Raw genomic sequence first — 14,197 nt, 5'->3', positions numbered from 1 at the left:
GTAGGAAATGCCAAATTGCATCCGTAGGTGTCTCTTAGAAGCTTTCTGTTCAGTTGTAGTCTATTTAGCATAGTCATGTATTTCACATGTAGGAAATACTTTTGTTATTTCCATTTCTTTGCAGACTGTTGGACTATATTCTAACATATTTTCTAGACCCTTACTGCAAAGGTGGCTTTTCTTTGTATAATTTTACTTTTCGTTTTGCCCATATGGAGCCTGGTTATTAGTGTCTAGTGTGAATGAAAATTAGGGAGTGGATTTACAGATAAGATAAGGAGTGGCAGCATGGATTATGGCTATGTGAATATAGCTATTACTGTGCTCTATGTTACAGGTTATCCTGCTGGAGCAGAAGCTAAAGAAAAGTTGTAAAGTCGATTATAAAGTTAAAATTTATCCTGGACAAACTCATGGGTTTGTACATCGCAGAAGAGAAGATATCAATCCTCAAGATAAGCCTTATATTGAGGAAGGAAGAAAGGATATGATCAACTGGCTGAATAAATACATTTAATAGATGAGCAAGCAATTTAATTTGTCACACAGTTATGCAATGCACTGGAGATTTTTGATTACACATTTTAGAAAATTGGAGGGGAGAGTGTTGAAATATAAATTAAAAAAAAAGCAAACAATATTTTTGACCTTTTTTGTCAGTAGATTCTAATTGATACTTTCATATAATATTCTTTTGAAGAAGCCTCAGATTTTACTTAGCGGTGCCACGTTTTAATGTGTTGTGAAATATTCCCCAGTTCCTTGAGGTTTGTCTTAATGCTTGACATAAGTTAGACTAATGGTAAATTAACCTCTTTGTGTATTACGGCCACTGTTCATCTAAGTTCTGTGTAAATCACACGCCCAGAATTCAGGGATGCAAACTCATTGTTTGGCAAGAGACCGGGCTTTTTTGACTTGTACCCTGGTGGCAGGTGTGTGTTCAACGGGTGACATAACGGGCGTGTCTCTTCTCAAAGGCTGTGGCCAGGGTTATTCAGATGGGGTGTTCCTTTCGCAGGTTACCTTCTGTTTGGTGGAACTCTCTAGATGATTTCCTGCTCAGTTTAGGAATCCGGAAGTACAGTGCGATCTGCAGACAAGGCATTTTAATGTGTGTCTTACAAACCGTGGTTGCTACTTAAGGAAGAAACGTTACATGGTTTTGCATAATGAGCCTTGTTGGGAAATTTTTCCATCAGTGATGATCTCCGTGTTGCATCAGCTCAAGATTGCATTTACCTCAGCACCCGGCCTCCGTCAGGGGCTGGCAGTGGCTGCGCAAGGCATTATCCCTCTTGCTCTACGTCCTGGCAGCCAGCCCTTCAGGGGATTCCTGAGCTGGATTTTGCCACTGGAGCGGTGTGTGGGATGGCCAGTGATGGGCCTAGCCTTTCTCGGTGGATTTGCCAGTCCCTTTGTGAACCTGCCCGCAATGCTGGCCTCTCGTCCACCCTGTGGCAGTGACTTCCACCGTGTCATTATGCCTCATGGGAGAAAGGCTTGTGCTCGTTAGTTTGAAACCAGCTGCCTCGTGTCTTTGCTGGGTGCTGGGACGTCTGAAGTTGTAAGGAGAAAAACCCAAAAGAACATTTGACCCTTTTCACCTTCTCAGTGCTACTGATAAATTGCTATGGGATTTAATGGGGAGTAAGTGCAATTTAGGAAAGTCAATGTTACTAATGACAATCTCTCTGATTAAATGTACTGTCAGAGAAATACACATTGAGGAGTGTCTCACGTAAAAATAGTCAACAGTATTAATTAACCATCTCTCAATGGGATTTTTATTTCTTTTGCTTTTTCCCATCCACGTTTTGCTCCTTTACATGCTGCTAATGGCCCTCCATCTTTCCCCTGGGGAGGTCTTCAGAGGATTCTGGCCTGCGACTCCGATTAATTGTTGCTTTTAACATGATACCATCTATACACAACATACTGATCTGGCTGTTATCTGGGTGAGGCAGCTCTCCTAACACATTTTTCCAGGAGAAGAGCATAGAGGTCTGGAAGTTTATTGTGCTTTAATTACCCCAGTGTAAAGCCTGGATAGCTCCACATTACTGGAGTTCTGTTAGTGTTAGGAGGTTGGCTAACATGCGAGAGGACGATCAGGTCATATATTTAGAGAAGAGCAGTCATTCATAAGTACTGAACTGGCGTGTGTGCTGGAGCACTCGCACCGTGACTAAGCAAAACCAAAAAAAACCCGAGGCGCAGCGTTGGTTTGAATAGAAAGGGCTTGGCTACGAGTTACTACAAGTACGGGCAAATCTTCATGACAACACCATAACCACTGCGTGAGAGCTGGGAGGGTGAGACCCGGGAGAGGTGTGTGTTTACTGTGCAGAGCGCCGCCGGCTGCGCGCACGGAGATCGTGAGTGTGCCGAATTACGTTTTCACTTCTAAGGAAGAATAAGCTGAACGGACTGTTCAGCAAGGAGCAGGGATTCAACAGGGAATCAAATCAAAACCCATTTAATTTCTGAACTTTAACGTTCCTCTTAATGTAATGGGCCATAGCCTTATGGATAAGGAGGGATTTCCAGAGCCACAGTACAGTGACTAAGGGAGTGGAAACGTGGTTAAGCAACATCAGTGGAGAGAAGGTTCTGCAAACATCGGTGTAATTTCTCTTTTCTAGGAATCATTCAAACTGCCATTTTTTCCTCACATTTATTTTACTACCAAATGTTCTTTGAAGTTGCCATGGAGTACCTATGCTCCCTCTGTGCTCTAATTTGTGGTGTAAAAGTGGGAAAAGCCAGAAAACCAAACCAAGCTCTGAGCCTTATGACTTCACTCTGGAATTCTTTGGTGGGCTTTTTTTCATTCACTTGACTTCCGCTTAGGAATTGTAAATAAGTAGCATTGGCAAAGTTATTTACGGTGTGGGAAAAGAGCTTCTACGTGAGGACTAAACTGTAAGGCTGGTTGCCTTCCCAAGGCAAAGTTGTGGTAGAGTAGCACGTGCATTTAGTGCTACTTCTAGGATGTGCCTCTGAGGAAACAGTGAGTTTTGATTGCTAATATCCTTAGATAAAGCTCTTAAAAGGATAATCCTAATAATCCAATAAAAAGAAAGTCAGGAGAATGGGAAGGCTACGAGGATCAGGCAGTCACTTTAATTCAAAAGGAAAAAAAATGTACAAAATGTCCTGTGACAGGATAAAACCGTGTCAGCGTTTTAAACATTTATTATAAATGATGTTATGTTTTTACACATTATTTGTTTTCATTCTGAGAGAGAAAACATTTTGCCAATGCTATATAAGCTCTGTCTTGTTTTGCAGCTTTGAAATGATGTCTCTGCTTCGCCACCTCGCCCCAGTGATGACTTCAGGTACGTCTTTTCCCAACCCATGAATAGTCTAAGGAAATACTAATGCCGGCCTGACGTTTAAAGGTAGTACTACCCCAACCTTTGAAAACAAAGGAACACCCTTTCAATAAGAATGTTTTGTGTAAATGCTCAGCTAAGTCAACATGTTTCCTAAGCTGAAAAGACACCCGATTCCCGTGTCAGTTGGAAGGGAGGTTGGGTACTCGGCTGCAGGGGTACTTCTCACAGCAGCACGCCCTGCCCACGCTACCAATAAAATGAATGGCTTTAAAAAGAGTGAACTTTTTACTTTGTGACTCTGCGACACGCAAAGATAAAGGCAGCAGCTTACGTAACTCTTATTTGGAGAAACCCGATGCTTGCACTCACCCCTTTCGTTCTTTGCGTTAGCGCTTCATTTTGGGATCACGTTCAGTGGCAGCCATCCGTGCCGAGCTCTTGCGTCTTCCCTCTGCCATCTCACACGCTCCCTGTGCTGCAGGTATGCGGTGGGGTTTGTTTGTGTGTTTTCAATTTCATGGCTTTTCTGCCTGAGAAATGTAATACAAGTGCACGCTGAGGCCTGACTCGGCATGTCTGGGGGACTTTCATTTTATCTAGCTGCTTTTTTAAAGAGTGCGTGCTCATTTAGATGCCATCGGGGTGCTGCTTGCTTCTCTAATTGTTTGAGATGATGGTTCAGAAACCTCTTCGTTTCCCTCCTGGGGTGAGCAAGACCTCTCAGGAAGGGGACTCAGGAGAGTCAGTTGAAAGAGCCACTTAGCAATATCTTTGTATTTTTCTGGTTGTGTGTCCAGGTTGCTGTTTGGTCTTCAAATGCTCAAGTGCTTGCAAGTGGGGATGGTGGAGACTGTGGGTTTACAGAAGCTCCTAAAAGAATAGCTTTGTTGGGTGTGAGGGAGGGGGATTAATCTTTAAGGAATGTTTCAGTAGCATCTCAGAAATGGAAAAAGATAGGATTTGCCTGTAATGCGTGCTACGGCAAATGTGGAAATGTCAAAAAACTTTGATTACGCTACAGAGCTTACAAGTGTGTGTGGCTTATAAACCATGCAAGCCAACACTGCCCTTCACCGGCTTGTGAAGGGGGCTCTTTTCCTCAGCTGCTGTGCCTGCATCTTTAAGTATGACACGTTTAATATTTTGCTTTACGTTTTATGTGTTAGTACATGAATGTGAAATGTTTGTAATTAAAGCCTTTAAAGATATACTGACTGGTAAGGGCATTGCGTTTGTGTTTCTGGAGTACTGAAATACATCTTCCTTCAATTGCCTGTCTTGTTATATTTTGTGATTTTAGTCCAATCAAAAGGAAATAATTTGTGAAAGGAAACTTAGTTATCAACTCTTTCCTATTATATATTTATACTGTATTTTGCCTTATATCTCATCTTTTAATTTTTTTCTGGTAGACTTATTTTAAATTCAAAGTGTTACGTGCGAGACTACAACGTGTGGAAAAAACCACCTATGGTTGGGTGTGTCTTATTAAAAAAAAGAAAAGTGGAGTATTAGTATAAATGTGTGCCCAGAGTTAATACAGTTTTCAAATAAGATACAGCTTGTCTTGAAATGGTCTGTGAAAATGAAATCTTGCAGGATCTGCAGCCCTAGCCCTGCTAATACTGCTTGAGATATTCTGAGTTTTAAAGTGTGTAAATCGAGAACATCTTGGTCCCTGGAAATCTGTGCAAATCTCTTGGCTGCAGGCTTGTTTGCTTTTTTTGTTTTCCTCAAGCTGTCCCTTTAGTGCCACAACTGTGTAAGTCACACTAGTTCAGGGAGTGTTCAGCAACCTGCTTTTTCCTATTTCCCTCTGGGAGTGTATTTGGCATAGTCAATTTGAACACCCTTGTTGCTGTACTAGCTAAGTTTTCTTGGAGAGTACTCATAATTTATCTGTAGAGAGTTTAGGTAAAGCTTTATCTAAATTTTCTCCACGTTCTTTATTAACTTGGAGATGCTCTGTACATATTCAAATAAGATATTCAAGTCACTTGGCAGCCGTATGAAGTTGGTACACCCAGTGGTTAATGTAAGGTCAGTGGCATAAAACCATTAACTTGAGACCGAGGAGCTACACGAGTCTCTGTTGAGATTTCGCTGGTATTTTTTGACCTTTGTGAATTACTTGTTTATTTTCATTTAAGCAATAGTTTGTAAAAAATTAACCATACCCTACTGTTACCTTCTTCATAAAACATTTGGCTCAACTGAAGGAATTTTTCCTTATGTTCAGCAGTTTTATTTTTTCCTGTGTTGGATTTTGAACGCATTCTTTATTTAATATTAAATAAATATGATTCTATTCTCTGGATTTCACTGTTGTTTTTTTTTTTTTGGCACCTCCCTCAAGTATTCTTCTTCAGAACTCTGCAACACCTGATGCTAAATCTGGTTTAGAAAAAGGATTTCTTAACACTGAACAGGTCAGCTATGGAATATTTTAAGTCTCTGGAGGAAAGTATCACATTAAATCTAAGTGCAATTATACCTTTCTACACAGTAGCTGTGTTTTGAGTTTTTTCCTCCTTCAAAATGCATGGTCCTTTATTAAACCTTTACAGTCTATACTAAAGAAAGTCATGTGTTCCTGACAAGGGCACACACACCACGAAGAGTGAAAGAACTGGCTTCATCAGTATTTAAATAATTGGTGATGGTTGCCTGGGTGTTTGGTCTTAACCGTGTTTTTCCTCTATTACTGTAGGTCACAGATCTCCTAGTTATGTACCAGGTCCCTGCTGAAGAGTTCATAACATAAGTAACTCCAACAAAATTATTATTTATAAAAAAACAACTCAGTGGGATTACTGACTAATGTTCCATTTTAGATCTAACAGTAGTGAGTGTGTTCACAATATTACTGTAATGGTTCAAGAATTTCATTGTCTATGATACTGTATGTTGATCGTTTTCAGTATGGTATGCTGGGATATTCACAAAGTAATATTTTTTGTTCTTTAGTATCACCCATGGCTAATGAATTGAGGCCCTGCCCGTGTGATATTGGAGACAAGTTCGACTATGGAGGCCGTGGGCAGGAAGTGCAAGTTGAGCACATCAAAGCGTATATTTGCAGCCCCCCTGCCAGCACAGACAAAGCTGTGATTGTGATTCATATTTGGATGGCAACTCCCAAACACCAGATACATGGCTGATATGCTTGCGGCTAATGGATACATGTAAGAAATACTACTGTTTTAAAAGTGCCTTTTTAAAAGAAAGTTTATTGAACCAACTATTTCCTTTTTTTTATACAAATGATACAAACACAAATAATTTCATAAGCTTCACAATGTGTTTCTCTAGAGAGTTTCCTGTTTGTTAAAACATTGGAACAAGTCTAACATAGTTGAGTAGTCCTACCGTAAGTAGGCCTACTACGATAGTAGGCAAAGAAGAGAGGTGAAACAAAGAGAAGTCTTCTACATCTCTGCCCATGGCAGGGGGTTGGAACTAGATGATCTTTAAGGTTACTTCCAACCCAAACCATTCTGTGATTCTATGGTCTTTCATCCTCCATGAGCCCCAAGCAACCTTCTTCCTCCCTCCTGACGTAGCAACCGTGCAACTTCTCTGTTATGTTAAAAACTCCAGGGAAGCTGAAAGTCATTCCATGAAGGTAGAGTGAACCAGCTTGTGCCAAAGAAGGAAACAAGTTCTCAGATATGTGAAAAGCATAATGAGTATCCTCTTTCCTGTATCAGTGGGCTAGCGTTCCTTCTTGCCCAAACATACATCCCATGTAAGATGTAGGGTTTTGTTAATTCAGTAGGAAACTGCTAAGGAGTTTCAGCTGCAATGAACAATTTGTCATGTTAATGAATGAATTTTGTCAGGGCAAAATATATCTAGAAGTTATGCTGTCTTCTTATTTGACATAGAAAAATAATGAGAGTTGCTCGTGTAATGCTTTGGTATAGATTAAATTCTATGTGTATTCAACAAAATGAATTCATTGCAGAGTACCCACGAATTTCCCTTTAATCCTTTCTTAGCATTATTTCATGGGAATGAAATGTTTTCATTTTTCTTGCAGAGCCATCTGCCCAGACTTTTTTGTGGGACAAGAAGCTTGGAAACCTTCTAATGACTGGGCGTCTTTCGATGATTGGCTGAAAACTCGAGATGCTGGCAAAACAGACAAGTACAACCATTGTTCCTTGTCCCATGAGTGGACATCCTTCTTTAGTAGGAGCTTTTTCCTCAATAAAGATGCAGGATTAGATCCTAAATTATTAGTAGGTCAGTTACATCCGGATGTCCACAACAGAAATTTCATGCAGCTCTTGGGTCAAGCTCATGGTTATATGAGGGGTGTTTTTTGGAGAATAGTAGAACTTTGGACAAGAATGGAAGTGACCACTGTTTACCTGTTCAGGGAGTAGAATTGAGATTAATGACTCAAAAGAAAAGTACTGGCAAAAGCTTGAAGATACAACTCTCTCCTTCCACTTCAGTTTGATTCAGTTCCTCCAGACAGGTGCAACTTCCATGGGTTTCAACTAGGGTGCAAACATCATCACCAAACACTATTTAACTGGGGAAAATGAGTCCTGTTAGTGCTGATTCTGAAGCAATGATTGCAAATTCGCTTCCACAATTTTGTAAAATATTTGTTTCCCCCATGACGTTCAGTTTACTTATAGTCACATCTGTGATAACGAGATGCTCTTGACTGGCTCTGTGTCTCAAACTTTTATTTATGTTCGCCTACAACTATGGCCACTTGTGAAATTAATTGGATTGCTGTTTATAAAATCACCTTAGGTTCTAGTAACAGTGATATAGGAAGAGTGACTTTGCACATTTTCTCCTTTTTCTGCTCCTATGGAATTTCTCTTATATTTTAGGAATGAATAATAGTAAACTAATGTTGTAGGTTGACCCCAGCCAGCAGCCAGGCACCCACACATCTGCTTGCTCATGCGCTCCAAGAGGGACAGGGGAAAGAATAGGAGGAACAGAAGCAAAAAAACCTCATGGCTTGAGACAGATAGTTTAATAAGTGAAGGAAAGAGGAGAAACAGGAGTGATGCAGAGGGAGTCACTCGCCACCCCCACCAGCAGAGCGATGCCTGGGCAGCCTCCGAGCAGCAGCCACCTTGGAGGCCGGGGGTACAGCGCTAGAGCCTTAATTCACTTTCATTTACATGTCTCAGAGAAGTTGATGTCGTCCTGAAGTATCTAAGGGAGCAGTGCGGCGCAAAGAAGATTGGTGCTGTTGGGTTTTGCTGGGGTGGAGCAGCAGTACAACATCTGATGCTGAAAAACCCTCATTTGAAGACAGGGGTGTCCCTCTATGGTAAGTCTCAAATGCCTGTTGCGAGCAGACGTGACCGGAGCAGGAACTTATTCTGTAGGGATATTCCTGTAGCAAAATTCAGTGTGATGTCTTGTGGAAGAAGAAGGTGATTTTACTATGCAAACTCTTCAAGCAGTTGGCTTTTGCGCACTCACATTCTCGCACTGGGAGAATCCTAGCCAGCAAGGATTATTCAAGCGGCATGGCCAGGAGTGCTTCTGTGCAACAGCATACAAGGGACCCCGAGTGCTGAGGTATCGCTACGGCTCAGGCTCCTCTTGGCTGGCAGTGACAAAATGGCTCCTGGACAGATCTTGTATGTCTTCTAGGAACCAGCAGTTACTATGGGGTGGATGTTGGCCTCAGTGTCTTGATTACCTCAGCCTGTATAAGCCTCAGGACAGGTCTCTGCCCACTGTCTGGTTTTCGTTGTCTGCAAACGCGTTTGAAACACATGCCTGTACTCTGTTCTCCTGTTGGGCTGGCAGGAAGAGCAGGGGCAGGGGTGATACACTACAGCCTTTTTGCTGCCCTTCTGTCGGAGTGCAGGGTCTTCTGCTGATGGGTTATCTGGGCCGGGGTCTGCACAGGCTGCAGACCTTCATGTCATGACATCAACAACTTACTCCTCAGTGTTACAACTGGCAGTGGCCCCTCGCTACTGATATGAACCATTTTTTAACTCACTTCTAACCCTTGCACTCTTACTCTTCCATTCTTACTACACTCGTGCCACCTTTAATATGTCTATTGTAAAGCTCTGTATTTGTGTATAACCCAGGGCCAGGGTGTTAGCTAGTTGGTGGTGTTTTTTTTTTTTTTACTGTTACTTAAATTCAAATATATATTGAATAGTCAAAATAACAGTATCAATGTGATATGACTTTGAATTAGTATAAACATATGTACACACTAGCCAGGTGTCTGGAAGGATGAATATTTACAATTGTCTTAATTGTAATGCCAGGCTAGAGGCGAGAAGCTCTGAAGTGTCTGTTTTTCACAGGACCCTGTCTCTGACAGTGGTCAGAAGCAGATCCCCAAAGAAATCTGTGAGAATGGGGCAAAAGTATAACAGTTCTCCCCTGGCTTTGTCCAACAGAGCTGGTCTTTCTGTCTTTAATGACATTCCCAAATCAGAGGAAGTTCTCACAACAAAATGGACTTTTAATCAAAGTCTAATTCCATTACAAGCTGTTCAGCAATAACTGATCATAATGTCTTTTATTGTGACTGTATAGCTTTAGTAGTGACTTAACCGCTTTAACTAGTATGACTCACTTTATATGCCACTCCTTGTTCCCTAGGAGTGATCAAGTTCTTTCAGGACAGATCCAGTTTGCTTCACCCCACCTTTTTCATTTTTGCTGAAAAGGATGATTACATCCCACTGCAGCAGGTGAGTTTCATATAAGACATACTTGTGTTTCTGTGCTTTTGCACGCCTGTTTTGTAATTTGCTATTTAATTAAGATAAACTAGAAAATTTGCACTTTACTTCCTCCCTCACTAACTCTTGCAGTTGTTCTACACAAATTTATCTTGTTTATCCCCCAAACCAAAATGCTTTACAGTGATGCTAAAAAAAAAAAAAGTTTTCTGTTTCTGTTGCAAAATGCGGATGTTTTATGTATGGTAGTTCCTAGGAGGAAAGGGGCAAGAATCCATAATGGCAGTCATAGGAAGGTTCCTGTCAAGTTTATGTTAGGAGACCCTCTTTAATCTGATGGTGCATAAAATCAGCAGAAAGTCCTCACCTGTACCAGTGAAATCACTGGTTGCAGGAGAATGAAAAAACGCTGTCACTGTCCTTTTCCTTCCTCCGCTGTTCTGCAGAGCTTCTCCTTTCTGGTGTCTTGCCAACAGCCTTCCTGGGGAGCCTGGGTGGGGATTGACTGGAGGAAGACGATTAGCTGCCAAGGGGATCTAAAAGGAAGGCATGCTTTCATGGAGTGTTGTTGGCTTTCATTTTCGTGCCAAAAATGCCAGCAGCTTTGAACTGCTGATTTTGTATCTGTGCCTCTCAATTCCAAATAGATTCAAAATCTTGCCCCCCCCTTTTTTCTTTTTTTTTGTGAGGTCTATCAGCGGTAACTTGCAGAGTGATCACTACATGCTAAGCTCATGACACTGAGCAACACCTATTTTCACCTTTACAGGTATTACTACAGTAACCTGTACAATTTTTTGCAGTTTTACACAGTCACATGCTCTTATTTTACTGGAGAAAAAAGGCCTAGTTAAATAAAGACAGTATAGTAACAGAACTGTGTTTGGGTATAAAATCAGTAGAAGACAAAATGATGGCAAGGACACACTGTGTCTCCTGGAAAAGTGGAAAAGCAAGACAGTTGGAGGACTGTAAATAGATAACACGTTAACTCCGTACTCAGCTGGCGGGTAACATCCTTGTGTTACAGGTTACACTACTGGAGCAGAAGCTAAAACAAAACTGTAAAGTTGACTATGAAGTTAAAATTTACCCAGGACAGACGCATGGGTTTGTACATCGCAAAAGAGAAGATATCAATCCTCAAGATAAACCTTATATTGAGGAAGGAAGACAGGATATGATCAACTGGCTGAATAAGTATCTTTAGCATAAATAAATGCCCATAAAATAGATCAATTTTTATAGGGAGTCAGAAAATAATGAAGACTATATTGATTAAAATGTTTGTAAAACCATCATAATATTTTGTAAAACTGTTGCACTTATTTTCTAAGTAGATGCTTAGAAATGGCTTTTCAAATGCTGAAAGCCGTAAATGTAAAAGAGACCTTTAAATTTTGTCTTGTGTATCTTAAAATTATTAGAATCTCACATGGGATATTTTCTAGAATCTGAAAGTTTCACTTTTTTATGCTGATGTCAATATGATAGAAAAGCCATTGAAACTCTACCCACGCTTGCGCACTGTGCTCACAAAAGCCGTGTTTAGAGTTGTTGAGCTCTGAGGTTTTCAGCTTTGAGGTAAATGCATTTCTGGTTTGGAAGGCTGGGGATGTTTTCGTGGAAACAGAATATTCCATTCATAGTTCACAAAAACATTGCCTGAGATAATGTAGGAAGATAAAAGAAGAGTCTCTGACTAAGCAGCAGTGTCCTCCACTCCTTTCTCCCTCGCAGCACCTTCTTCAGAAGCCCCAGCACCAGCCGAGCTCTGATGCTGCTCCTTCCCTGTTTTTTCAGGAAAGTGCATCACATCGTTTCACAGTCAGGTCGATGCAAATCCTCTGTCATTTCTCATGGTCTCGGGCAGCTGCGCTGCCCCCGGCCTCTCATTCAGAGTTGAATCTGAACCAACCTGGATGACGACATTACTTCCTCACCTCCAAAAATACTCCCAGTATTTCCAGGTTTCTCTCTAGTGTGATTTAACTGTGCGTGAGGGTTGGCAAGGCACAGCGCATCCCTAGTGCCGAGGGGAACACCACTGTATTTCGGCTCCTTCGCTCTCTCTCGGTGTAGTTCCCAGCAATCACCTGGTGAGATGTTGCCTGCATCTGTGGTGCTGAGGGAATAGATGTGGCTAAAATATTGCACGGAGCACAGCCCGATTTCCCCTCAGTGAAATACGTGTGAGCCCAGGGAGCCCTCAGCTTTCATACAACGTTGCCCTTCGAGGTGCGTCCCCTCCATAGCTTCCATTGCCCCACCATGTTCCTCTCTTGGCAGCTCCCTCTGCCAGTCCCGCCTGGCAGCTCCCTCACACAGTCACCTTCCCTCCGGCTCAGCTCCCGCCAGGAGCACGCTCCAGGCCAGCCCTGAGGAGTCTGTGATGGAGCTGCAGCCGCACTGTGGCTTTGAACTCCACCTGCCCCTGCTTCGGAGTCTCCCGCCGGCTGCTCCGGCTCCCACATCCCCAGCAGTTCTTCAGCCATCCCTCCATGTCCAAACCCTTCTCCACGTCACTCCTTCCCCTTCCTCCTGCAATATGCCTTGTACCTCCTGTGGGAAAACAGTTCTCCCTGCACCACGCTGAGTTGATATTAGACTCTCCTGCCTTTCAGAGAGATTTCGTGCAGACCCCTGAGGTAAAATGCTTCCCTTGCTCCTTACGCCCTCGGTCGGCTGCTCTCTCGTTTGGCCACTGCATGTCGTGCTCCCGGTTCCTTGCTGTTTGGTGTCAGGAGAGATGAGCCTGTTCTTAGAGGGTCTAGCCAGCACGGGGAAGGCCTCTACGGGTCTGCAGGGTCTTGTTGCCACTGCTGCACCCCCTCGGAGGCCACCATGAGTCACGCTGGTAAAAATAGTCCCTCCCCATCAGAGGTGAGACGTTCCGTGATGCCCTACCTGATCCTGCGCTTGGGCTGGATCCGTGCACCTGCCTGCTGACATACAGATGGAGGGAAGGGCTGGACGGTGACTTCTGACCTTCCTGCTGGTCCCAATGTAGCTCTGGACTCGGCATACAGCGGGGAAACAGTTTCACGCGGGAGCACTGCGGACACATCTGGTGCATGTGCCTGCGCGGCTCCGGGGTAAGAGCGGGATAACAGAGCACAAACCTTTCTGAAGAAATCTTCATGGGTGTGCAGCTCAGACGGATAGCCCGTAAGGTGTGAACTCAATTCCCAGCTATGGATTCATGCCCAATCTATCAGGGTTGCTGTGAGAACAGACGGAGATGATGAAATTGAACTCCCCGCAACTATTGTCTCGCAGGGATTCTACCCACCAGAATCTTGGTTTCTCGGAAGGTAATATCTTGGCTGGCAAACCATTACAGCCTGGTTTTTCCTGCGAATGAACAGACGTCTCAGGGAATTGGGCTAAACTTTGCGAAATTTCTCCTGAGACAGGGAAAGACTGTGAAACTGAAGAGTATTTTCTCAAAATTCATTGACCTTGGAGGATTCAGAGTGGTTTGCTGTAGGATGGGTATTGCATTTCATTACATATCTGGTTTTGTAGAAATTTGACATCGAAGATGGAAAATTCAGAATTTTGCCAGTGTCAACATTTACTTTACTAAAACCCACTCACACGCATTCTCACACTCAAATTCTCATGCATTTGAGAATATCCTTTGTGCCTAGAGAGCACTGACGTATAGGCGTGTAGGTCAGACACTATAAACTCAGGTTTGTAGTGATAATCTTCACAAGAAGATTGAGGTCCTTTATGTAAAAGAAAGTACTAAACCACGCTTGAATCTTAAACACTGGATCCTTTGCCGTCTTGGAAGTTGAATCCCAGGTTCTGATTTCTGAACTCTCTGGCACAAATGTTTTGGTAGCATCTGATACCTTTAATCAATTGAATGTTACACAGATTTAACTTCCAGTTCCTCTTCATTTGTTCACTTTTTTTTTACACACTGGGTGGGAGCTTTTTTGTGGGTTTTCAGTTTAATCTTCATGGCAAAACTTTTGAATCAACAATCTTTGACTCTGCTCCATTTACTGCATTCCTCTCCGTCAAGTTACATTTGTTGCTTTGTTTAATTTCTTTTTTCTTTTTTTTTTTCCTGTGGTGTCTAAACTGGATAGTCACTATTTTGTCTTAATTTTTTTTTCAGCTTTTTGACTCCTAAACTCC

At 42.4% G+C, this 14,197-nt stretch overlaps 1 protein-coding gene across 1 annotated transcript; it reads left to right on the top strand.

The window, feature by feature from the left end:
• The first annotated feature begins 6,318 nt into the window (after positions 1 to 6,318).
• Positions 6,319 to 11,358, top strand: LOC104513403 (carboxymethylenebutenolidase homolog). The gene is given in 6 exon segments (XM_010156739.1): positions 6,319 to 6,462; positions 6,464 to 6,529; positions 7,387 to 7,494; positions 8,510 to 8,652; positions 9,960 to 10,051; positions 11,073 to 11,358. Coding segments are annotated over 6 exon segments (732 nt in total). The 5' UTR covers position 6,319; the 3' UTR covers positions 11,253 to 11,358.
• The last annotated feature ends 2,839 nt before the right edge of the window (positions 11,359 to 14,197 follow it).

Source organism: Eurypyga helias, unplaced genomic scaffold (genome assembly GCF_000690775.1).
Source record: "Eurypyga helias isolate BGI_N326 unplaced genomic scaffold, ASM69077v1 scaffold8000, whole genome shotgun sequence".
NCBI lineage: Eukaryota > Metazoa > Chordata > Aves > Eurypygiformes > Eurypygidae > Eurypyga > Eurypyga helias.
The sequence above is the reverse complement of the archived record's forward strand: the minus strand, read 5'-3'. Positions and strand labels throughout refer to the sequence as shown.